At 31.7% G+C, this 26,645-nt stretch overlaps 1 protein-coding gene and 1 pseudogene across 1 annotated transcript; both read left to right on the forward strand.

The window, feature by feature from the left end:
- The first annotated feature begins 2,124 nt into the window (after positions 1 to 2,124).
- LOC107862401 (UDP-glycosyltransferase 90A1) lies at positions 2,125 to 4,185 on the forward strand. The gene is made up of 2 exons (XM_016707978.2): positions 2,125 to 3,037; positions 3,231 to 4,185. Exons 1-2 carry the CDS (start codon positions 2,425 to 2,427, stop codon positions 4,007 to 4,009), a joined length of 1,392 nt encoding a protein of 463 aa, XP_016563464.1. The 5' UTR covers positions 2,125 to 2,424; the 3' UTR covers positions 4,010 to 4,185.
- Positions 4,186 to 23,420: 19,235 nt separating this feature from the next.
- Positions 23,421 to 26,552, forward strand: LOC107862402 (annotated as a pseudogene).
- Positions 26,553 to 26,645: the final 93 nt, after the last annotated feature.

Consider the following 26,645-nt stretch of genomic DNA (forward strand, 5'->3'; position numbering starts at 1 on the left):
GTGGTCATAGTTTGTATAACTATGATGTATGTTGACGCAAGACTGAAATCGACTTAGTAAGAGTATGAATTGGTTTAAATTGAATAGAATTATCCTCTCCTGAAGAATAGTAATATTAACGTAAGACAAGTAATGTTTATAAGAAATAGTCCAACATATTTGTCAACATCTACGACTTTGAACATTATTTTTGGTTGAAATAAATGCTTAGATAGGAGAAGGGGCCGCCATCAGATCTACACAATTAAATTTTCACTTAAAATAAGTCATAAGTCGCCCCCCCGCGGTCACCGACTATAATAATTTAAGTAAGTAGCATTTTTATTTCAATGGACTCTTAAAATTTTATCTATATAACATAAATTGAGAGATAATAGAAATTATTTAAGAAATATAATAATTATAGTAATAATTAATAAATTAAAATATTTTAAATTATATAAAAAATAAATTGATCGTCTAAATTTCATTTAAGTTACATAAATTGAAAATTAAAAAAAGTAATATATATTGAACTCATGTTGGCACGAGCTCTCCGTGTGTGTATGAAAACGCTAAATTATTGTCGTGTCATTTGTCTATGTCTTCTAATTGGAAGAACATTTATTCAAATCCAGAATAACGGATGTTGGGGTTTGGGGAGGGGAGGAGACAATGAATTTTGATATGTTTATGAAATTTGTTTTCTTTGCTCTCACTAGGAAAGTTAAATTGTTCATTTTTAAGGAATTTTAAAAAAATATTTTTTAATTAATATTTTTGTATGCTATTTGTACTTGCATACAGTGCAGCATCCCGATATTTAAGTCCCATGTTGATCACAATTTTATGAATTTGGAAAAGACGTACTTGTTGAACCGCATTAGGCCTTTTCCTATACTTCAGAAAATATTGGTTCTTCGCAATAACTGTCATTTAATTTCCCATTTTAAGTTACTGCTATTAACTTCCACACTTAAAAAGTGATGGTTGAGCCATGCATGGGATTGCTAAATTAGCGTGTACACATTTGGTTTTTGGTATGATGATAGGGGGAGATAATCGTGAAATTAATTTTAGTACCGTTTAAGTTTCTTATTTGATTACAAAGTCTGAAATAATTTATTCCAAGATGAATAACTGGTACAGGAATAAGTTATTCCTGCCCCCACAGTGAAATAACAGTACTTTGGATAACCCCTCAGCCCCTTTCTTGGTTGCTATACGCCAAATATAGTTACTGTATTCCTTCAATAATTTCGAACTATTTCTTCTCTGGGAGATTTTTGTTGACAATATGTAATTCACAAGGGAATTTAAAAAAAATAAAAAAATGGCCACAAGTGAATAATTTTATTGAGCCATCAAACGAAAATATTTAGATCATCATCACAGGCTACACTTGTGAGTTGTGACCATTAGATCAACACAATAGATGTTCTTGGACACATCAAAATTTCAAAGGTCTGACGTTTAGATAAAAGATTATTGTCATGTCCGTTAATTTTTTAAGAGTGAATAACTTGGCTTTGAAAAGAAAATATAAATAAAAAGATAGATAAGGTGGAGGGTATTAATATAAATAAGTAACTTATTCGTAGAAATTATATAATGCATATTATTTTAATAAAACAAATCAAATTAATAGTATCAGAATAATTAATTTAAGCATAATTAATCCCGTCTTAGCTAGTCTTCAGACGTAACAACCCCTTAATTCGTAATCGGATTGTGCAAAGTTTTGTCTTTTCACACAAAGTAGTGTGATTTTGAGATCTTTCATATATTTGCACCCCAAGGTATTTAGTCAAAGTCAAGCAATTTTTATTTTTTACTCCCTCCGTTTCATAATAAATAAATTGTTGGAGTATTTTTTATGTTTCAAAATAAGTGAATCATTGATTTTTTTTTTTTTCAAATTTATCCTTGAGGATTTGACAATCAAGGGCCTGTCAACTGAAAAGGAATAAAATAAATATGATTCTGTAATTTGAACAAGGGTAAAAATGAAAAACTATGTTAAATTTATATCTTTGATTCTTTTTTTTAATTTATATATCAAATTCTAACAATTCATCTATTATGAAACGGAGGTGGTACTAAGCAAGCATTGATAAGTAGACGCGCTAGAATACTTTTTTTTTCACACAAAGTAGTGTGATTTTGAGATCCTTCGTATATTTGCTCCTCAATATATATAGTCAAAGTCAAGCTATGTTTCTTTTTTAGAAAGCAAGCATTGATAGTAGATTTTCAATTTAATTACAATAAAATTCATTAAAATCTTGTTAAAACAATTTGAGATGAACCTAATCCAAGTGGAGGGCTAAGCCATGCCTACAATCCATCAAAGCACATGCGCTATATATATATTTCACACCACTTGCTTTGCTTAGATATGAATCAAATCCATTTTCATTTTCGAGTGAAAAAAGACCCAAAATAATGGGGACAGTCGCATCACCACACTTTGTGATATTTCCTTTCATGTCTCATGGCCACACCATCCCTCTCCTTCACCTTGCCACCCTTTTGCGCCAGCGTTTCATCGCTGTCACCGTCTTCACCACCCCTGCAAACGCCCCCTCCATTCGCGATTTTCTACAAGACGTATCCATCTCCATTATTGAACTCCCTTTTCCTAAAGGTGTACTAGGCATCCCTTCCGGTGTTGAAAATACAGAGAAGCTTCCTTCCATGTCTTATTTCTATCAATTCGCTAGCGCTACAAAGCTGATGAAGCCGCTCTTCGAGCAGGCTCTGTCAGTTTTGCAGCATCCACCTACATGCATCATATCTGACGCGTTTCTTGGATGGACTCAAGAGTCAGCTGAAAAATTTGGTATCCCTAGGTACTTTTTCTTTGGTATGAGTATTTTCGCAACGACCCTATATCAACTCCTTGGTATAGAACGCCCTCATGCTGAAACTACTTCACCAGACGAGCCTTTTACGTTTTCAAGTTTTCCATGGTTGAAATTGACAAGAAATGATTTTGAGCCTCCATTTGGAGACCTTCAGCCAAAAGGTCTAGCCGTGGACTTTATGTTAGAGCAAGGTATGTTTGCTGATCATAGTATAATGTTCAAGATTTTATGTTTGTTTAGTTTTTTTTTGTTAGTACGCCCCGACTCCTTCCTTCACATGTTGATTGGATTCCTTCTCATCGACAAACACGTGAAAAAAATACACGAAAAATGCAACCCGTAAATTGGACTGACCGAAGAAGAGTATATGTTTATGTTGAACAGGTATATCTTTTGCAAAGAGCCGTGGCATGATCACCAACAGCCTTTACAAACTAGAACCAAGATTTGCAGATTATTTCAACCAACACCTCGGACCAAAATCATGGTGTGTTGGTCCTCTTTGCCTAGCCAAACAGCCCATCACAACCGACAACAACAAACACGAAACATGGAGGAAATGGCTCAACAATAAATTAACCGAAAAACAGCCCGTTCTGTACGTAGCATTTGGTACTCAAGCAGAAGTTTCTGCCGAACAAATACAAGAAATTGCAAAGGGACTTGAATTATCCAACACATATTTCATATGGGTGACAAGACAAAAAGTTCTGGATCATTTGGCAGGGTTCGAGGACAGGGTAAAAAATAGAGCATTAATAGTGAAAGAATGGGTAGATCAGAGTGAAGTGTTGAGGCACAAAAGCATCAAAGGGTTTTTGAGTCACTGCGGATGGAACTCAGTCTTGGAAAGTATATGTGCTAAAGTACCTATTTTGGCGCTACCATTTATGGCTGAACAACACATAAATGCAAGAATGGTAACTGAGGAAATTGGAGTGGGATTGAGGATTATGCCAAGAAATGGATCAGTGAGGGGTTTTGTTGAAGCTGAAGAAGTTGAGAAAATGGCGAGAGAGTTAATGGAAGGTGAAAGGGGAGAAGGTGTGAGGAACAAAGTGAAGGAATTGGGAGAAAATGCAGAGGAAGCTGTGAAAGAAGGTGGCTCATCTTGGTCCACGTTAGGCCTTCTTATTGATGATGCATGCGCCGGAAAACTTTGAAATCTTGAGTTATTAGTCGGGGTATGTCTAGAATTTGAAGTGCATGGATTATAACTTAATTAATAAGATGACTTAGTAAGTTCGTCTAAATTCGTACCTAAAATTATAACCCCCGCCCTCCTCCCCGGGACGCTGGCTGCTTATTAGTGATTAATAATCTAGTGTGGGTTTTTTAAGAGCTTCGTGGTCATTCCCTGTTTATGTTTATAAAGCTTGGTGCATATATCTGTCCGCAATATTTAATAGCCGCTTGCTTTAACTTGATCATCTAATAAGTAGTTTGCAGTTTATTACTTCCTCCCTACCAAATTATGTGTGATCATTTTCTTTTTAATCCATCCCAAAATAAATGTCGTTTTTTCTTATTTGGCAACTTTTTAAAGGCACAATTATCCTTTTATCCTTATTGGTCTTACTTAATTAAAAAAAAAAAGTTATTGGCACATTTTTTGATAAACGATAATTTGATAAATTTTACCAAATCAATCAATATGAATAGAGACGTAAATAAAAATAGAGACTATGGCATTGTTGATCGTTTATTAGTTCTACGAGCTAGGTGGGGCTTCAGGCTAAGAGTCATTTTGGGCACTTTTGCACATAATATTTCCTACAAGAAATGGAAATTAAATATCCCATAGGGCAGGTTCTAGCCTTTTCTCCTAGGTATGGTAATTAGAATGGAAGGTCAAGGTCATCTTATGGCTTCACATTTTTCTTCTGTTTTTAATTTTAGAGATAATACATCAAAACCTTCTAAACTTATCTTTCCAACTTACTTATTACTTAAATTTTATGAATAATTATTTATCTTCCTTAACATCTTTCAACTGAATTATTTTCACACCTTATACTGACATGACATTTAAAAAAAAAAAAAAAAAGAAATGCGTGAACGGTAATTTTTTTTAAAAAATACTAATATATATATATATTTCTCTCCTTCTTCTAACACCCCCCCCCCCCCCCCCCGGCCATCCCACCCCATCCTAGTCTCCTCCCAAACCCGCCAACAACCACCACCAACACCCCCCTCCTAAATCTAACCCACCCCAATTACTTCTTCAATTACCAAATCACACCCCTACTTCCAATTTCTCCTCCTTCATCCCCAATAAAAAAAAAATGAAATTGAATTTAAAAATTAAAAAATTGACATGATTTGAATATTTAGTTGTTGATTTTAGAGAAGTTAGTGCTAATTTGATCAAATTTATGAGGTGGTTGAGTTTTTCTATCACTATTTTATGATATTTCTTTTATGGTGGTAATGGAGTTTTCCGGTGAAAATTCGCCTGGAAATATGACGTGTGTGTGCAGGTGTGGCTGTGAGGGTGGACGGAGGTGGATGAGGGTGTGTGTAGGTGTGGAAGTGTGGGGGTGGACAGAGTGTGTGCAGGCTGGGATGGACAAGAGAGGGGGGAGAGGGGATGAGGGGTTATGAAGAAGATGGAAAATGGGTATGGGGGGTGGGGAGGGGTTATATATATATATATAAAAGGAATAAAAATATATAAAAAGAATTATATAAAATATATATTATATAAATAAAATATATATGTGTACTATTTTAAAACATATATATATATATTAAATATATTATTTCTGCTTTTTAAAATAAAAATACATAAAAATAATATGTGTGTGGAATTTTTCTTTTTTAAAAAAGTCTAATTTTTTATGTGGCAATGACCTGACACTGATGTGGAATTTAGCGCTAATATGATGTTTGTGTAACCTACTCTTTGTTATGAGAGTGGACTTTAATTTTAAGGTATGAAAATAATTCAGTTGAAAGATGTTAAGGATAGTAACTAATTATTCGTAAAATTTAAGTAATAAAGTGAGTTAAGAGGACAAGTTTAGAGAAATTTTGATATATTAACTCTTAATTTTATTCTTCTTAAAATAAAAATTATAGATTGCTACGTTTAAGTCAAGATCTGCTAGCAGTCTTTGTTGAAAGTTCCAAGGGAGACTTGAGTACTGCCATTGTACCTCTCGATCAATCAGAAAACTGCAAGTTGACTTCTCAATAATTGAATATTGATTCATCAATAATCAATAACCATTACAGCGAACAATATCCTCGATTGTCCCATACGGTAGACAGCATCTATCATATATTGAATTCCATCATACTCTATGCTCCCTCCGAATCAAATTATACATCACAAATTTTTTAATTTAATATCTGATTTTATTTATTTATTTTTAACTAATCAGGATAAGATAATTTTTTTTTCTTCATATTTTATTCTTTACATTAATTACTTTTTCTTCAAATTAAATTATAAACATTATTAATAGGGATACTATGATAAATTAGGCATGTTATTAATTATTTTTCTTAATCAATATGTTATCTTAATTTGGAACGGAAAGAGTACATAATAAGGTGGTGAATTCTATCATCCCTGAGAATAAGAATACTGTCCCTGTGTTTAATTATATAAATTTTAATGCAGAATACATAACATTCTGATTGTGTTTCATTTCATTTGTAACTTTTCCTATAATGAGAGTGATCGAGTTTGTGCCTGCTCGCCCGAGGACCATAGCTAGATTTTCTACATCTATAATTGGCCCCAAAAGTGCAGTATATGATTACTCATTTGCAACTTAGTCGCTTTTCTCTAAAACTTTAACCTTGCACAGTACGTAATGCATATTGATGGATGTTTGAGATGTAGTAACCACACATATTAATAATGTCTTTAATTTAGTCTTCCCCTTGACATCAATTTAAGCCTAGTACTATGCTATGTTGATAATATGTCGTATTATAAATACAGGATGATATAAACTATAGAACAACGGGACAAAGCCAGAACCAAGTGCTAACAAGGTATATGCTCTCAATCAACATAATGAATAAATAGCAGACAAACGGCAATTCGGTCCAAGAACATTGGACCAAACGACGACCATCACTATTTTTCATCAACATAGTGTGGATTCCCTTGAATTGTTACAATTTTCCTAAGCTGCAGCCCACGGGCAGAGATACCTTACCCAAAGGGTGGTATCAAAAAATATCATTTTATAAGTGTAGATTTAATTTTACATATTTTTAACACATTTTTGTCTCGGCTTAAAACATTGCCTAGTTCTAAGTATAACAGTTGAATAACAAGACAAATTAAATAAGTGGTGGTCAATTGATCATAGTCGTATAATTATCAATTATGAGATATGTTGTGTCACAAAACTGAAACCGACTTGCTAAATGTGTATCATTGATTTAAATTGAATAGAATTATCCTTTTCTGAAGAACAGTAATATTGACGTAAGACAATTCTATTGGACAGTGTTAAATTTTACTAATAAAGAAATGTAAAACATACTATGTCAACATTCTTGGCACTATTTCTCCCTACGACTTTGAACATTATTTGGTTCAAAATAATGCTTTGGGTAGGGAAAGGTGCCACCATTAAATCTTCACAATTAATTTGTTTGTTAAATAGAAGTCTTACGCCGCCTTCCTGCGGTCACCAACGATGTACTGTCACTGCCTTTGAATATATCTATTGCTTAATTGCTTATTTCGAAAATACTACGCAGTGTCTCAATTTACAGGTACATTTTAAAATTTAAAATGCAACCATTTAAATTTTGATCAAAAATTTTGCAACATAGAAGTAAAATTTTTTAAATAAAATTTATATATTTATAAATTAAATTAAAAATACTGATAAATTTCAATAATTAACAACTAAAAATATTAAAATGTCCTAACTATAAAAGAATGCAGATAAGAGAAAATTAATTGACACTCAAAATTTCAATGATATATAATAATGGGAAAATTTCATAAATAGCAACTCTATAACCTTAATTATAACTTTTATAGCAACAGTTTCATAATTACGAAAAGTAGCAAATTGTATTTGTATTTAAGTAAAATGTTGCTATATAAATACATATACAAATATATATGTATTACTCATAAATACATATGCACAACTGAAAAATACATATTCTTCTATTACTATGAAGTGGGTAAAATATTGTTACTTTTGCTATAAGTTGTAATTTTGAAAAAGTATTGCTATTTATTGTAATTATAGTCTTAAGGATGCTAACTTTTGTAATTTTTCTTATAATTAATTGGGACGTAAGGAGTACCATAATTAACACCCGATCATTTTCACATTATACAAAATAATTTAATCACAAGAATTAGAAATAAAAATAAAATATGTTTATCAATTAATCGTAATTTTGATGATAAAATTTTGAAGCGCGCGAATTTAGTTTATATTCATTTGCTTGCATGTGTAAGATCAACTACTCTGTCCCGCGGGGATAGGGGTGTTCATGGGTTTGGTTAAAAATCAAATCGAATCGTAAATCAAACCAAACCGATTAAAAAATCCGCGGTTTGGTTTGATTTAGTTAGATTTGACTTTAAAGTTTAAAAAAATCAATGTCATTTGGTTTGGTTATGATTTTACTTAAAAAAAATCGTGAAAATAATCAAACAGAACCGATAAATTTTATATATATATGTATATATATTATAATTATTTATATATAAGTTATAAATAAAATATAAATATTTTATTAAATTTAATCTTAAACTAAATTTTAATCTATGTCTAGCCCAACCAATACTTTAGCCCAATTGCCCAAAGCCCCAAACCCAAGCTCAACTCTACCTACTATTACTAATAAGTTAACCCCACGGTCCCTGCCTCACTTTTTCTACTTCAATTTTCACAATACGTAGTACATCAACTGTTGCTTCTTTTGTTCTTCATTGAAAAGCAGCACCACATTAGCTTCTGTTGTTCTTCGTAGAAAGTAAACGATAAAAAAATTTCTTTTCAGTTTTTCATCTCACAAGGAAAAACAAAAATAAAGATTGAAGTTTGGGAAGTGAAAACTGTAAATACAAGATTATTAAAGCTTGGGAAGGTAATTTTTAGTTTTTTTTATTCTAACTACCTTAGCTAATTTTAATTTTATACAAGAATTTAGAGGAGTGCATGACATGCAATTAGTTTTTTTAAATGATTTTTTCTTCTGTTTCCTGTCATTCGTACCTTTAATTATAAGCAATTGTATAAATCATTGTCGTTCTTTTGTTTAGTTGTTTACGAGTAGTAGATTATGCAAAATTGAACTAAATTTGAAAGAGGGGGCTCTTATAGTCCTAGGCTAAGAATTACCAAGGGAAGGGGTTTTCCCTCTCGTTTGTTTTGCATTGATGGTTCATGCAACTGCAAATGTTTCACTTTCTTCCTGCTGATTATATTTGTGCCATGTTTTCTAGAGTCTCGGCTAGCTCAGATATTGCAATATTTTCTTGTTTAGTTTCTTAACCCCCTATATCTCGTTTACGCTCGATTTCGTAGTGTAGTCTTCTCTTCATTTTTTGTGGAATGTTTTCGGTGATAAAATCTAATTCTATTCTATAGTAAAATCCCAAAGTTTCATGGGATGGAACTTCAACCAGGCAATGGTGCGGAGGAATTTTATTAAATGTTACTGAATTTTTATTGATGTACGGTTTGTGAATAACCCAAGAGAGATGGCATGAACGATGACTGCAACTGTAATTCATATGTCGCTTCATCTTCGATAACATAAACAAAGAATCTTTCAATCGAGTTACCATGGTCCCTGGCTCAAATGGTAGTTTTATGTCTCCTTATTTATTCAATCTTTTTTCTATATGATTAGCTCACCTAGCTAGTCTATAAAGTAAATAGATAACTCAAATTTGTCCAACTCTGTCTCTTCTTGTAGTACACTACAACAGAATATAAAGCTTTGTTTTACAATGTACATGTATGTGTTTGTATGTTGTTGGATAATCTTAGTGCCTACAATACAAAGCTAGTGTTTTTCATCTCAATGTTGATTTTGTTTAATGTGTTTATTCTGATTTTTAAGAATTTATAGTATCATTTGTCCATCACTGTACAAATATTTCATGAGAATTTGTTCAATTTGATACTCTTTTCCATGGGTTAAAAAATGAGTTTATTCTAGAGATGGTTGGAGTAGGCTAGTCAATAACAGAAAAAATCGAAAAAACGAACCAAACCGACGGTTATTTTCTTCTTGTGGTTTGGTTTGGTTTTAGAAATTCAATAACCAACTAAATTAATTTTTGTTATAGTTTAACCACTAACCGATCCAAACCTACACATGAACACCCCTATGGGGGGATCTACCAAAAATCCACCATCTTGAAGCAATTGATTGTGTCATTTACAACTTTTTTTTTAATTCCCATTCGATATTCGCTATTCTCTTGAACCCCGACTAATTCGGATCGCGTGTTGCAGGTCTATTCTGGAGGTAGCGTGTAACAACCTCAATTTCACACCACAACTCTAATATATATATATAATACTTTCAAATCTGAATACAAATAAGAATTCGAACAACAAAGTAACAATGGACAAACACTAATGGGAAATCAACGAGTAATAGAGAAAGGAGGTAACTAGAAGGAGATGAGATAATAGATCATTGAAGGAGAGTTGAGAGAATATAGACTAAGCCGAAGCTTCAACATAATTTGCATAATCTCTTCCGTAGGTAATTGCTCTCATTTAACGTGCTTGCTTAAATCGAACCCCAAATAAAATCCACTCTTTTGTTGGGCTATAACTTCACCTCAGGCTCAAGTCCAAAGCCCATGACAAAGTTCATAACAATACCCCCTCCTCAATAAGAACCTTGTCCTCAAGGTTCAAGATAAAGAATCCAGCAAAAAGTAAGTTAAATTTTGACCAAGGTTTGATGGAGCATAGCTGGATTTGATATTCATCAGGTGCAATAACCATGTGACTCCTCGATTCCCGCTTGAGAAATTCATTTACATGCATAAGTAGAGGAGCATATGCTGAAAGGATAACATGAATGGATCCAGAAATTATCAATTTGTCATTGTAAAAAATAAGAATGCCCTACTGAGAAGTTGTTGCACATTGCCTAGGGTCTTTCTCCAATTTCCATAACTTGTAGTTACATGTATTGTGCCAAATAAACTTCTTCGATGAACCTCCACCTGCAACCTTCACAACGTTTGTGCATATTCTATCAGAAATTCTTAGAGCTCTAAAAAATATAGTCAGCTTGAACTCCAAAAGATCCTCACTCCAATTTTAACGTCTCCTGGCCACAAACCTCCGAAAGCATCCATGTAGATGTCATTTGGCCAAAGCGATGAGTTTCTTAACATTTTCAATATAGTGAACAAGCAAAGAAATGCACTGTAATTCAGAGGTATAACAGATGATACGCCGCAAATATAGGAACCTGTTATTTTTTCTAATGTGGCTAGATTGTTCTTCTCTTCCATATTTTTAAAAACTACCTTCAAGTTCTGTTCACAGTGATCATAGAAGGAAAGAGGAGCTACAACATGCTCTCCACTAAGTTCAAAAGGACAAACAAAAGTTGATAGAAAACAAGCTCTTTCACCCCACGGCCTAAGCTTATGCTCTGACAATACCATTAACCGAATGAACTGCAATAGGGACTCTGCTTGGAAACAATTACTCCCAACAACAATGCTATCAACGAGACAACTCTGTATCATCTGGTAGCATGAGGTAAGTTGTTGGTCCATCGTCTGTGGTCGAAGTTCTTTGCCAAAATATAACAGTTGGCGAAATATGCCCACTACATCAGATGATTTCCTTGATTGAGCTAGTGAGGAAACATGAGATACTGACACAATAGATTTCATTGGGTAAACAGAGTCCATCAAATCAGGTAACACATCATTAAAACTGTACGCCACTGCGATTCTTGCATCAACACAAAATTCATTTATATGTGTTCTCCAAATGTCATCTTTCATCATGTTATCAAAGACAACAGATATTGGATCCGTTAAATGACCCAAAAACATCACAGACATATCATAATCAAGAAAAGTACCAGGATAAAAAATAAGATATGATGAAGTTCGCCTTGATATATGAACTACTCTAAACATAGCAAACAAGAGCACATCATTTTTGTTGACCAGAATATTTTGCATCTATTTTGAGAAATGCCTCGAACACCCCCTCTATTTTTACTTCACTATCAAGCTCTCTCAATTTAGACAACAAGATACCATGAAGATTACACTCTTGTCTAGTATCAACCCAATTGCAAGAATTCCACAAGGTTGACATAATTAACTTATCATGATACAAATCGCCTAAAGCAATACAATATACATAATTTCTTATAACTCTAAGGAATATAGTAAGTAAATTAGATCCAGGATCAAATGGAAACTCTAATCCAACTAAGGACAGTTCAAGCATCTGCTGGAACCTTCTCAACCAAGTTGGTTAAAATGGACAACTGAATTATCCAGTAAAGTTGCACCCATAAAGTATTGCACAACTAGATATTTTTGGGCAAAACAATAGAGCATAACAGAGAAAGAACCAATATTTCAGCCCATTTCATCCTTAGACAAGTAGGTAGTAAAGTTATATAATATATCAGGAGTTGGATAAGCAATTTGGTCAAACACACAAGCTACATAGTCTATCTTCCATATGTTGACAACTTTTGTTTTCAAATTTAGTGGATTTCCTGCATATCTACGAAGTATACCAAATTGCTGAAGCCCACATGTCAACGAAATAGGTAGAGGAATAGGCTCATCGGGATCACAGAGAAGGTGCATGAATATATGATCAGGCATCAAGATACTAACCAAAATTAAGAGAGCAGTTCTTTCCCATTGTGGTTCAAACACTTCATGTGCAATTAAAAAGTACTCAGGTCTATAAAAAATTAGCAAATACCTGACCCACATAAGCGTTGGAGTTCTCTTCATCTTGGTATGTTATGACATTACCTTTTTCATCCTCAATAACCAAAGGAAGTTCACAGGTTCCAATATTAAAACGTGATTTCCCTCAATATTCAATCTTTGACTCTTGATTTTTGTTGAGATCCCGACTCATATTTTCAAAATTATCATCGATAACTTTGAAAATATATGCTCAATTCGTTGAGACAAATCATCAAACACCTGGACCTCATGTGTTGCTGAAAAGCCCTTAACTGACTCGTCAATCGCCGTACCTAGATTTGAGACAGGAGAATATTCGACTGGTTTAGACAAGTCGAAATCCTCCTCATCTTCGCAAGACAAGTTCACATTTGAAAGTCTGATATTTGTAGTGGCTGGCTGAGAGCAAGCCGATAGTGCAATGTGCAGATCGTCAAGTTTGCTGAGTATAGAATAGTAACTCTCGTCTTACTTCTGCTGCAAATTAAGGGCAATGTCGACATGGTTATGTATCATGTTAGAGCCATTTCGAAAATGGATTTTTAATTTCTCAGTGAAATACTTCTAATCTAAAAATTGCTTATTGCGATACAACCACTGGAACCAATCATAAGCAACACCATTGAGATAAAAGGGAGCTAGAGGTAGCCAGTCTTTCTCAGGGAAGCCGAGGTAGGCAAAATATTGCTCGGCACAACAAATCCACCCTTCTGGGTTGATGCTGCAAAACTTATCGCGGACCATCACTGCAATAGGAGTACGATCGATGAAAGTACCAATGTAATGACCTCAATTTCACACCACAACTCTAATATATATATATTATGCTTCCAAATCCGAATACAAATAAGAATTTGAGCAATAAATTAACAATGGTCAAACACTAATGGAAAATCTACGAGTAACAGAGAAAAGAGGTAACTAGAGGGAGATGAAATAATAGATCATTGAACGGGAGATGAGAGAATATAGACTAAGCCGAAGCTTCAACATAATTTGCATAATCTCTTCCGTAGGCTATTGCTTCCATTTAACGTATTTGCTTAATCTGGATCCCAAATGAAATCCACTCTTTTGTTGGGTTGTAACTTCACCTCAGGCCCAAGTCCAAAGCCTATAACAAAGTTCATAAAATAACGTTCTCAACAGGATTTTCTCTATATTTTGAACTCGAACTTAAGACCTCTTATTAAGGATATAACAATCTCATCACTATGCCACAACGGATGTTGATCGCCTACAACATCAAAATGGCAACCAGTTGGACTTGGATTTCATCAATCCCTCGTGTAGACATTTGCTGATTATTTATTTGCTTTTGAGACATGTTTTATACCAATTTTGTTGTTTTTACGCAAAATGCCTTAATTTTATCGTATGTACTTGTGTCCAAAACAAAAACAGTTCTCTTTTGTTCAATTCGATCGATTTCGTTTTTATTTGTTATTATTTTTTAATTAAATTTTTATTTTTGCTAATCAATTTTGATATATTAATAATTTTTTTTCTATTTTATCTTAGCAGTAATTAATTATTCTCTAAACTATTTTCAAGACATATATTACGCTAAACATCATTTAATAGGGGTGGTATCGTGAAATATTCGTATTAATTATTATTTTCTTAATAATTATGTCATGTCAAAAAGTGACAAGTAAAAGCTAACAGTCACAGACGAAATATAAGGACATATTCACTAATAATTTATTGTTTATACTTCCTCTGTTTGTTTTTACTTGCATTGTCACTAATTCCTAACTAAATTTCTATTCACTAATTCCTAATTAAATTTCTATTTTTACTTGTCATTTTTGACACATCACGAAAAGATAATTTTTTTTCTATTTTAACCTTAGATTTAATTGTTTTTTTTTTTTCCAAATTAATTTCAAGGTACTTCCTCTATTCCAAATTACCCGTCCCAAATTGAAATAACACATTGATTAAGAAAAATAATTGATAACATGCCGAGTTTACCATAGTACTCCTATTAAATGATGTTTACATTTTATTTTGAAGAAAAAGTAATCAATGCAAAGGGTAAAATATGAAAAAAAAAAATTGTCTCTTCTTGATTAATGAAAAAAGACGAGTGAAATGGGAAATCAAATTAAGAAATTTAGGACGGAGGGAGTATAATGCAAGCAACATTTTATAGTGATATTATGGTGAAATAGTCATGTTATTAATTATTTTCTTAATAAATGTGTCAATTCAAAATGTGACAACTAAAACCGGGGGAATATTATCTTAGAACTAGCTGCATGATCAGCATCGTGAGCAGTCAATTAGGTGGAAGTATGCTGTTAGTGGAGTTAATGAGGTTGTTAGAGTTTGTTAACAGTGCACGTCATATATAGGCACGTGCGGTAAAATTAATCACTCATATTTATTATTGGAGAGAAGTATCAATTGCCCTCTAAACTTGTTACGTTTTATTCATGGTACACCTGAACTTTGACTAGTCCTAGATACCCCCTTCCCTCCACCTACCTCGAACCTATTCTTTTAGTACGTCGCATGGCTCTTTTCAGCTGAAGGATCAGAACGTGTAAAACACGCATGTACAGGTTAAAAAAATGCCTACGTGTCTGTACACGTGGATAAATACCATTCACTTTCCTTATATTAATCCTATATTAAAAATTAACCCACTTCTATATTTAATTATCCGATTTCTCTCAAAAAAATTATATTTTTCAGTTTTCCTCTACTCCGAAATAGTGAAAGGTTGAATTTCGTCGATCAAGTAAGTTATTATCTAAAAAAATTATATTTTTTGTATGTTAAAAATATAAAATTATTTTTTCTTGTTAGTGTTTCATAGTAGTTTCCGATTAGTGTTTCGATTAGGATTTTGAGGAGATTTACATGCACAAATACATTTCTTATTATAATTAATGGAGTAAGCAATTGCAATTTAAGTTAGGGGTGTACAAAAATAGAGCTGATAAAAATGTTATTGATTTATCTTTATTGGGTTACTGATTTTATAAAAAAATTATTAGGTTATTGATTCGATTTCAATTTTTTTTATTGGGTTATTGGGTAAATCGGTAAACCCAACAAGTATATATATCTATAATCTATCTATATCTATAATATATTAAAAATGTGAAAACCATTAGAAAAATGATTTGAACTTTTTGCCCTTCATTAACTCACTCCATAATAAACAAAATCGTCATTTATTATTTTTTAAAAATAATTATTATTAAATTATTATTAAAATGGTTAGAATAACAAAAAAAAAAAAAAGAAAGAATCCCACACTTGAAACGAATTAAATATAATGAGTCAAACTTTTTGTTAGGAGTCCTATTTAGGAGAAAAATGTTGTAAAAGGAAAAAAAAATTAAGACAAATTTATATTTGTTGAAAAAAGAAATAGGCATGACAACTTTTAAGGGAAAAAATTTTTACTAATCAAAGTATATTTCCTTTTAAAGAAAAAATCTATGCAAAAGGAAAAAGTTTATTTGATTCAGATAAGAAATCGTATTATTAACACTTCTAAATCAATTAGAATTTTACCTTATATAAAAACTTTTAAATCAAATAGAACTTTACCTGAAATAATTTTTTTTTTTTACCTTACATAAAAAAAAGAATGTCTATTTATTTTTTACCTTATATAAAAAAAAAAATGTCTATAATTCTATTTAAGTCGTATTTTGATCAAAGTTTACTTGAAAAAATTTTGATTTTAATAATTAATAATTAATTGAAGCTTTCTTCTTGGGTGCATGCCTAGAGTTTTCTAACCTTCTTTGTTAGATGAATTCTCTTTTAATTTTTGATTGCACGCATTTAGTTTAATTGTGAATAAATCATGAGATCTAGTGTATCATCATTATGTTTGTTACTTTATTTGTTGAATTTTTTGAGGAGTATGACAATCCATGCATTCTTCCAGAATTTGTTTCCCCTATCATCCACCACTTTAATTTTAGTATTGATTTCAAAATACGGTCATAAGGTACATATTGTTTTCATATCTTTATCGTCTTGAGAAAAATGACAGTCGACATCCTTTTCATTCCTTTTCTTTGTTTATCTCAATTGTGGGAGATTTTGGCATATTGGGATCATTAAATCTTTCATGTAAATAGGTCTAGAAAAATGAGAAAGGGTTTATTACTATATTTCCTGTTTGTATGGAAACCTTAATTTGGTGTTATTGTGATCTTCACAATACATTCATGCCGGTCATTGAGATATCAAAAGAAAGCCAAATCAAATATGAGTTGGACAACAAAATCGATCTTATTAAGATATATGACACGATGATCTAAATTAAGGTAGCTCTAACCGATCTCTGAGGAGAAACATGATCAAACAGTAGTTGAAGAGGTGATTTTAATTTCTTTTATCAATTCAAATAACTATTTTTCTTTAATAAATGATATTTTGCAACTTGCAAGCATATTTTTTCATTCGAAGTGTTAGTTCAAAATTGGGACATAACTCCTTTTTACTATTTATTTTTTTTTAATTGTATATAAGCCAAAGTTGAAGTCTTCTAGCAAAATTATTTATTTTAAAGTTAATGACACTTTCTAATGATTTTATTGTTTGCATATATTTACTTATGATACTATGTTTAGGACTTAAGTATACCAAATCCTTTATATTCATTATTTACGGAAGCTAAATATATCTTTTTAATTATATTATTTTTGTAATTGATATCTTTTTAAATATAATAAATATATGTAAACATGGTTGATCATAAATATACCTTTTAAATATAGTCAATTTTAATTATTTTTTATTTATTTTGTGAAAGTTTGTAATGTAAGCTTTGCATAACGTCATATTATTCAATTTCAATAATAATATTTTTCTAGGTTTACAAATGTATTTTTTATTATAGAACTTTCTGAGTTAAAGCTGTAATTTTTGTTATGAATTTTCATGATTTTTAGATTTATTTTTTTATGAACAAAAATATTTATATTTATTTGTGCTTGATGAACAGAATGATTTGAATTTTGTGGGCGTGAACATGTATTACATTATAAGGTGTGTTAATACCCCATGAAAATGATTATGTGGTCAATTTTTGAATTTTTTTATTTGGCAGGTTAGAAAAAAATTTCTGTTAATTTGAATTTAAATTGTTAAGTTGTTAATTAATCATATTCATTATTTACATGAATTTGCATTCTATGTTAAAGCACACATCGAAAACTAATTTAAATAATAAAGAAGATCTAAATAAAATATTAATTGATTATAAAGGTCCTAAATTAAATGACATGAAAGATATTGTGGTTACATAATGCATTAAATTAAGTATATGTTTGAAAATACCTTAGGTCCAAGAATGAGAGATTAGATTAAAACAAATTTAACAAAAAAAAATGAGTTTTAACTTCAACTATTTTCATGAATGAAAAAAAAATTAATTATGTTTTAAAAGTATTTTTGAAAAAAATACATTTAAAAACACTTTTAAAAACTTTGTCAAATATTTATAGTTAAGTTATATACAATAGTTGTTCTGTTTTTAAATTAATTAGTCAAACAGAAATTATTTCTCGCCGAAAAATAGATATCAAAATAATTTTATAAAATTAAACTCATTTAAGCAAATTACACGCGTGGAACGCGTATGCTAAGTCTAGTATATATATATATATATATATATATATATGAGTAGGATTTTAGTTGCAACTAAAATTCGATTTCTCTTCATGTTAATTACTACTTTTATTTTATTTTATGAGTATTTTTTTATCGGTTAAATCGAAAATCAAATCGTTAGGGACTAAAAATTGTTAACCAATATAAATACATACAACCGAAGAATCTACATTTGAAATTGTCATCCGATCATGAAATTCTCACAATTGGACGAGATCCACATGCACAAACAAGTCTCCTATTATAATTCATGGAGTTAGAAATAAGTAGATAAAGTAGAAGCAATAGAATGATTTTTTTATTTTAGATTGAAAGTGGTGGAGGAAGAGGGATAATTGAATTTTTTAAAACAAATTAAAGGAAAATAAAGTTTTTTCATTTTTTTTATAATTGAAAATGCTGATTTGGCAAAAAAATAACTCCATCGCACACGTGATGAAGTGTGAAATCAATTATTTTGCCACATTAGCAAAAAAGGGACACTCAATGTAGGAAAAACATAAGATTAAGGGGGGGAGGGGGGGAGGGGGGAGGTATTTAAGACTAGTCAAAGTTTAGATGTATCATAAATAAAATGTAATAAGTTCAGGAGGTGATCGATACTTCTCACTTATTATTAAGGAGGATAATACAATTAAGAATTTTCAACGCAAGAACATGCACCAATTATTATCTTCAAGCAAACTTCACTCTCTTTGTTCTAATTTAATTAGGTGACATACTCACTCCAAGGTTCAATTCTAAGAGATTTTACTCTCCAATATAGAGTCCGAAATCAAAATATGTCATGAATTTTTTTTAAAAAAATTAAAATATGTCATATGTGACCATAATATACTTAGCTCACTTTTTAAGTGAGTTATATAATAGATGTTACATAACTCATTTTTTAAGTGAGTTTTACATTTTTTTCTACATAACACTCACTTAAAAAGTGAGTTATCCATATTTTTTCTACATAAATATAACAAAAGTTATACAACTCACTTTATAAAAACTTACATATTATGTGAACAATCAATTTATCTTTTAAAAATTTTATTTTTGGAAAGAAGGCCAATTAATACAAAACGCAGGATGTAAAACTCACTGATTATGTGAGTTATTCAAATATAAATCCATTGAATATAACTCTTAAAATATATGTGATAAATGCATAACTTTATTAGTGATATGAAATATGAATATGATGCTAAAAATATATGAATTATGCAATACAAATTATATACCACACAACTAGACGTAAGGATGGAGTATATGTTCATTAATTGTTATATATATCATACAACTAATTTTTTTTAAAAAAAAAAGATAAAACACATAGAGAAAGTTGTTACATGTACTTTCAAAATATATCATACAAAGTTGATATATTCATCAAAAACTTTTGTGGCTCCTCGTCCACCCCTCTGCACCGGTACAACACCTCCACGTTCGTGAGATCCGTTTTAAGTTTCGAAAGGGTTTTTATTATTAAAGTGACAAAATGAAGATTTGTTCCGAAAAAGAATTATTTTCAATTAACTCAGAGTCACCACTTGACACAGATCGAGTGTTCCAAGTCACCTTTGAAAATCCTTTTCAAAATGATTTCTCTAAAATTCGATTTGCGAACAGAGATTCCGGCTAAGGAATTCTATTGACCGAGGGGAAGGTAATAGGCATCCCTCGATCCCGTGGTTCGACCACGGTCGCTTGGTGGAGCGCATCGGCTAATTTGACACTACGAATGTATAAACCACACAAAACACATAAAAACAATCAATCAAACAAACAAAACAAAAACAATTCAAAATATAATGTCCAGTTCAATTTATACAGTCCCAAGATAGAAAAATGCGAAAAAGCAAACCTACGCTAACCTACACTAATCCTAAACTACGATCCCATGCTTTACCCGAAACCTCGGGCCTTGATCACGAGCCTTCTTTGCGTACATGATACTTCGGGACATTCCCCGATGAATAAGTACAGTATAACCTCAAGGCATTCCTCGACGTATGAATACATCTTCAAATCTTGCGTGATAAAGTAGAAAGAACTGTTCACACACACATTCAAACATTCAACAAAACACAATTCTTAAAATTTACCTACCCGACTTAGCATTTGCTTACTAGATTCAGTTTATCACAGTTCCAACAAATTCAATATAATCAAAGATCCAAAAATTAACATGAATTTACTTCATCACGTTTAACCCCTTCCAAAATTCATTTCTCAACCAAACGATTAATCGATTTCAAGGTAACATCAACCAATCAAATCTTGATAATTAAAGAACGTCAAACACACTATCAGAATTATATCATCAATCAACACAAACCACGCAAATCACAACATTAACACATCATATTACGATAAAAATGAAAAAAATAAAGTTGAAGAATTGAAACTCAAATTGATGCTTTGTTAAACGGAGAAAAAGCCTCACAGATTCGGAACCACAAACTTACAGAACCTCGACCCAAATGGAACCTCAACATCGCACAAACCAACTTCAACATAGACCCATTACTATTTCTCGCCCCAACAGATCAGAAACCACAAAATGATGAAGACCCATACTCATCCCATATCGTTTTCCGATGGATTCTGGTGAATGTTCGCAGGGAAGGGGACGGGAATGGTTGCTGAATGCGACATGGTCAGAAAATCGGGTGAAACCAGTGGTGGTCGGTCGAATTCCGGTAGATTCTGAGCTAATGGGTTTTTCTCCGGCAAGAACTTGCCGGAAACAGCTAATCTTTATCTATTTTTTCCTTTCTCTATCGTCTTCTCACCCAATTTCTTTTGTTGTTCTCCCTCAATCTCTCAAATCTCCTCTCTGTGCGTATCTATCAGTTTTTGTATGTGTTCTCTCGTGTGTGGGTTTTCTGAGAGTGTGTGTGTGCGTGTTACTGTGTAAAAGAAAAGAAGGAAAAGAAAATGGAGTCTGTGAGTGTTTGAATGGAGAAGATGATGTTGCCTGTGTTCCTTTGCTGTATTGTGTATATACTCCCCTTTCTTTGCGGAAAAAAAATATGGCGGAGGGGCTTAAAGGGTAAGGGTAGGGGTATAGGTATAGGTATAGGTGGGGTAGATTGTTAAGATGAGTTCTAAAGTTGATTAGGATAGTATTAAAATAAGATAGAATTTGTAAAGAATTATGTTAAGAATTGTTTTTTTTATATTTTTGTGGAATATAATTTCATGGGTAAGAATATATAATAATGTAAGTTAAAATTAAATAAAATTAAATTTAAAAGGAATAAAATTAGGTGTTTACTCCTCTTCATCTCCATATACTCAACACCTGAAAAATGGGCCCCTCAAGGACCTGATCAGCCTGGTCAAATATAATAACAATGTGCTGACTAATATAAGTACGACAAGCATGGTGTGCGGGGTCCAACGTCCACTGTAATGCCTGTTGATATGAATGTTGGCGCCTTGTGGTCATCGCCAAGTCTGAAGGCGCCATCGACATGTAACAAGAAGCTATACGAGTAGGGTTTGCACAATAGCATCTGTCCATGTTTGACGAACATTTTTGATGAATGTATCAACTTTATATGATATATCTTGAAAGTACATATAACAATTTTATCTATATTTTTTTCTTTTTAAAAAAGATTTTCGTTGTATGGTATATATAACAATTAATGAGCATATACTTCATCCTCACATCAAGTTGTTTAGTATATAATTTATTTTGTATAACTCATATTTTTAGCACTATATTCATATTTCATATCACTAATAAAGTTATGCACTTATCACACTTATTTTAAGAGTTATATTCAATGGATAACTTATTTTTTTTACTTATTTTATATTTGAATAACTCACATAATCAGTGAGTTTTACTCCCTCTGTTTCGTATTAGTTGACCTTATTTCTAAAAAAATAAAACTTTAAAAAGTTAAATTGATTGTTCACATAATATATAAGTTTTTATGAAGTGAGCTATAACTTTTATTATATTTATGTAGAAAAAAATGCATAACTCACTTGTTAAGTGAGTTATGTAACTTTTATTATATAACTCACCTTTAAAGTAAGTTATGTAGAAAAAAAATGCAAAAATCACTTAAAAAGTGAGTTGTGTAACTTCTATTATGCAATTCACTTTTAAGTGAATTATGTTGAAAAAAATGCATAACTCACTTAAAAAGCGAGTTATGTAACTTCTATTATAAAAAGTGAGTTATGTAGAAAAAAATAAGTTATTATGTATTTTTTCAGATTTTTAACTCCGTTTAAATGAGTTATTATGTACTTTTTCAGATTTTTAACTCAATTTGCTACCAGTCGTTAAAAATAATTCATATAACTCACTTTTTAAAGTATATTATGGTCACATTTTATATACATGACATATTTTGATACTTTTTTTAGTTTTATGTCATATTTTAGTTCCAGACTCGCAATAGTAACATCATACTCGCTCCATTTTTTTTAATTGTGTCCATCATTTTTCATTAGTCAATTTAACTAAGTTTTAAAATTAAATTAGATTAGATTAATTTGAATTTCATAAATTAAATTTTAGATATTAAAAAACTACATAAAAAGTATTGTAAATTGCATTTTTTTTTTTAAATTTGATTAAGAAATATATCTTAAAATGTTGGTTAAAATTTGCATTGTTTGAATCTAAAAATGAAAAAAAAATGGTTGAGCAATTAAAAAGGAATGAAGGGAGTATCTTTGTATTTTTCAACCTCAAATCACCTTTTTTTTTTTTTCAAAATAATTTTTTATGATCATTGGTTCATATCTTCTAATCCTCAATGATTTATTGAGCATGATAGGTTGAAGTATAATGTGACAAATCTTAATATAATATTGTCATTGCAGTGAATTGCTAATTTTGTTTACTTCTTTTAAGGTGACACCGTTTATACAAAATTCTGCAGACGCAACTGGATTTTCACAACTACTTCCTTAGGAGTTGTCAAATTGCATAAGAATTTGAAATGTTTTAAAAGTTTTCACAAATTGTGTGATTTTCAAATTTATGTGAAACATACTTATAACTTTAAAAATTCTAATGGCATATTAATTAAGAAAACATTCAGTAGTACTATATTTAACACCACTCCCTTTGCTTAGATATCAATCAATACCATTTTCATTCTGAGTGAAAAAAACCAAAACAGAAATGGGGACAGTTGCATCACCACACTTTGTGATATTTCCTTTCATGTCTCATGGCCACACAATCCCTCTCCTTCACCTTGCCACCCTTTTGTGCCGGCGTTTCATCGCTGTCACCGTCTTCACCACCCCTGCAAATGGCCCCTCCATTCGCGATTTTCTACAAGACGTATCCATCTCCATTATTGATTTTCCTAAAGGTGTACTTGGCATCCCTTCCGGTGTTGAAAATACTGAGAAGCTTCCGTCCATGTCCTCTTTTGGTCAATTTGCAAATGCTACAAAGCTGATGCAGGCGCTGTCAGTTTTGCAGCATCGGCCAACGTGAGTCATATCTGATGCATTTCTTTGATGGACTCGAGTCAGCCGAAAAAATTGATATCCCAAGGTACTGTTTCTTCGGTATGAGTGTCTTCGCTACTACCCTGTGTCAAATTATTCGGATAGAACGTCCTCATTCTAAAACAATTTCACCAGACGAGCCTTATGCAGTTTTAAGTTTCCCATGGTTGAAATTGACAAGAAATGATTGTCCACCTCCGTTTGGAGACCTTGAGCTAAAAGGTCCAGCCGTGGACTTTATGAAAGAGCAAGGTATGTTTGCTTATCATGGTAATTAGTGTATCAAAGTTAGTTTATGTCTATTTATTTATCAATACGCTCCAATCTTTCACATTTTCTTTTAATCAATCAATCCTTCACACATGCAAACACGTGAAAATATGCTTTTTGCAAATTTTAGTTTAAAATACCATACATGCTCTAATATCACATTGGTAATCAGCTTATAATACATGGAAGATATTGTACACTTCTAACATCCCTCCTTTCAAATTTATACATGAAGCAATGTTTGACTATACGGACTTCAAGAATGAAATGATTAATTTCAACACTTCAAGTTTTAGACAGGCATTATATTTTGTATATAAATCAACTCATAAAGAGTAAAATACAAACTTCGAGTGTAGATCATTCTTTAAAATACATTAACAGAGAAAACATAATCCATCCATTTTAACAAATGTGGTGTATTCATGTTTATTATTTGTGTCGACAGTACTTAATTACTTTGCAAAGAGCCGTGGCATGATCACCAACAGCTTTTACTAACTGGAACCAAGATTTGCAGACTATTGGAACCAACACTTTGGACCAAAATCATGGTGTGTTGGTCCTCTTTGCCTAGCCAAACAGCCCATCACAGCTGCAGCACTCGAACACGAAACATGGATGCAATGGCTCAACAATAAATTAACAGAAAAACAGCCCGTTCTGTACGTAGCATTTGGTACTCAGGCAGAAGTTTCCGAGGAGCAAGTTCGAGAAATAGCAAAGGGGCTTGAATCGTCCAACACATGTTTCTTATGGGTGACAAGACAAAAAATTTTGGATCATTTGGCAGGGTTCGAGGACAGGGTAAAAAACAAAGCATTAATAGTGAAAGAATGGGTAGATCAGAGTGAAGTGTTGAGGCACAAAAGCATCCAAGGGTTTTTGAGTCACTGCGGATGGAATTCAGTCTTGGAAAGTGTATGTGCTAAAGTGCCTATTTTGGCGCTGCCATTTATGGCTGAACAACACATAAATGCAAGAATGGTGACTGAGGAACTTGGGGTGGGGCTGAGGATTATGCCGAGAAATGGATGAGTGAGGGGTTTTGTGGAAGCTGAAGAAGTTGAGAAAATGGTGAGAGAGTTAATGGAAGGTGAAAAGGGAGAAGGTGTGAGGAAGAAAGTGAAGGAATTGGGAGAAAATGCAGAGAAATCTATGAAAGGTGGTGGCTCATCTTGGACCACATTAGGCCTTCTTATTGATGATGCATGGCCGGGTACCACTGAAATTGGGGCTAGAATTTAAACTCTATCGGTTCTTAATATGCTCCTTATACTTATTAGGTTCACAATTAATTATTATTACTTTACTACTTTATTTTCTTGTATGTAATTGGATTAAGGATAATTTTGGTATTTTATATCTATTTCATTGTATGTAATTATCCAAAAATATTTTTTCATGTTTTCACTTCTCTGCCACATGATGAATATTATCTATCCATGTGCGTGTGATTGGACCACAAGCACATTACACGGTATTTCTATAAAGGACTACCAAAGATAGTTTTGGTATTTCATATATATAATTTGATTGTAATTGTCAAAAAATATCTGTCAAGGTTTGTATTTCCTCTGTTTTATTTTATGTGTCGTCATTTTCTTTTAATTCATCTAAAAATACTATCGTTTTTTTCTTAATTAGCAACTATTTAATGATATCATTCTTAATTTATCTTTTTTGAATCTCACTTAATAAGAAAATACAACTTAAGAGGAGTAATTTTATGAAATCATTATTTATTTCTTAAAATTCGCATCCGATCAAAGGGTGGCACATGAAAGAAACAACGGAGAAATTATTTCTCTACCACATGAATATCTATCCATGTATCTACTATTTCCACCACATATACATTACAGGACATTTCTAGCATTGATGTTTCTAGAATTATATATTATACTCCCTCTGTTTCATATTAGTTGACCCCTATTGACATGGCACACCCATTAAGAGAATATTAATTATGAATTTATTTTATCAAATTAGTTTTATTAATTATGCTTTGAAAATATAAATGTAATTAAACACACTGTTTAGTCATTTTATGCTAAGGGTAATTAAAATCCTTAACAACTATGTTAAGGGTCATTTAGTCATTTAATTAAAATTCTCTTGATTTCATCAAAGGAACAGGTTGTAGGGTTTTTAAGAGATTCATATTCTTTCTGCTGTTGCTGTTTGTGCATATATTTATGCTCAATAATTAATAGTCGCTCGCTTTATTTAGATCATCTAATAAGGACTTTGCAGTATATCAGTGATGTTGCATGTATGTTATACTTATGTTTTTATTTTTATTTTTCTTAGACTAATTATTTTTAGATTGCTACATTTAAGGGAACTACCAAGCAATGGTACAAAAGTGATTATACATGTATGATGAACTACCAAGCAATGGTACAAAAGTGATTATTCATGTATGATGAACTACCAAGCAATGGTACAAAAGTGATTATACA

Source organism: Capsicum annuum, chromosome 3, assembly GCF_002878395.1.
Source record: "Capsicum annuum cultivar UCD-10X-F1 chromosome 3, UCD10Xv1.1, whole genome shotgun sequence".
NCBI classification, from domain to species: domain Eukaryota; kingdom Viridiplantae; phylum Streptophyta; class Magnoliopsida; order Solanales; family Solanaceae; genus Capsicum; species Capsicum annuum.

Bases quoted from the DNA above. Each gene is read 5' to 3' on its own strand.
- LOC107862401 (XM_016707978.2), top strand. From the start codon at position 2,425: ATGGGGACAGTCGCATCACCACACTTTGTGATATTTCCTTTCATGTCT. The intron at 3,038-3,230 runs GTATGTTTGCTG...TATGTTGAACAG, and splicing joins GGACTTTATGTTAGAGCAAG to GTATATCTTTTGCAAAGAGC.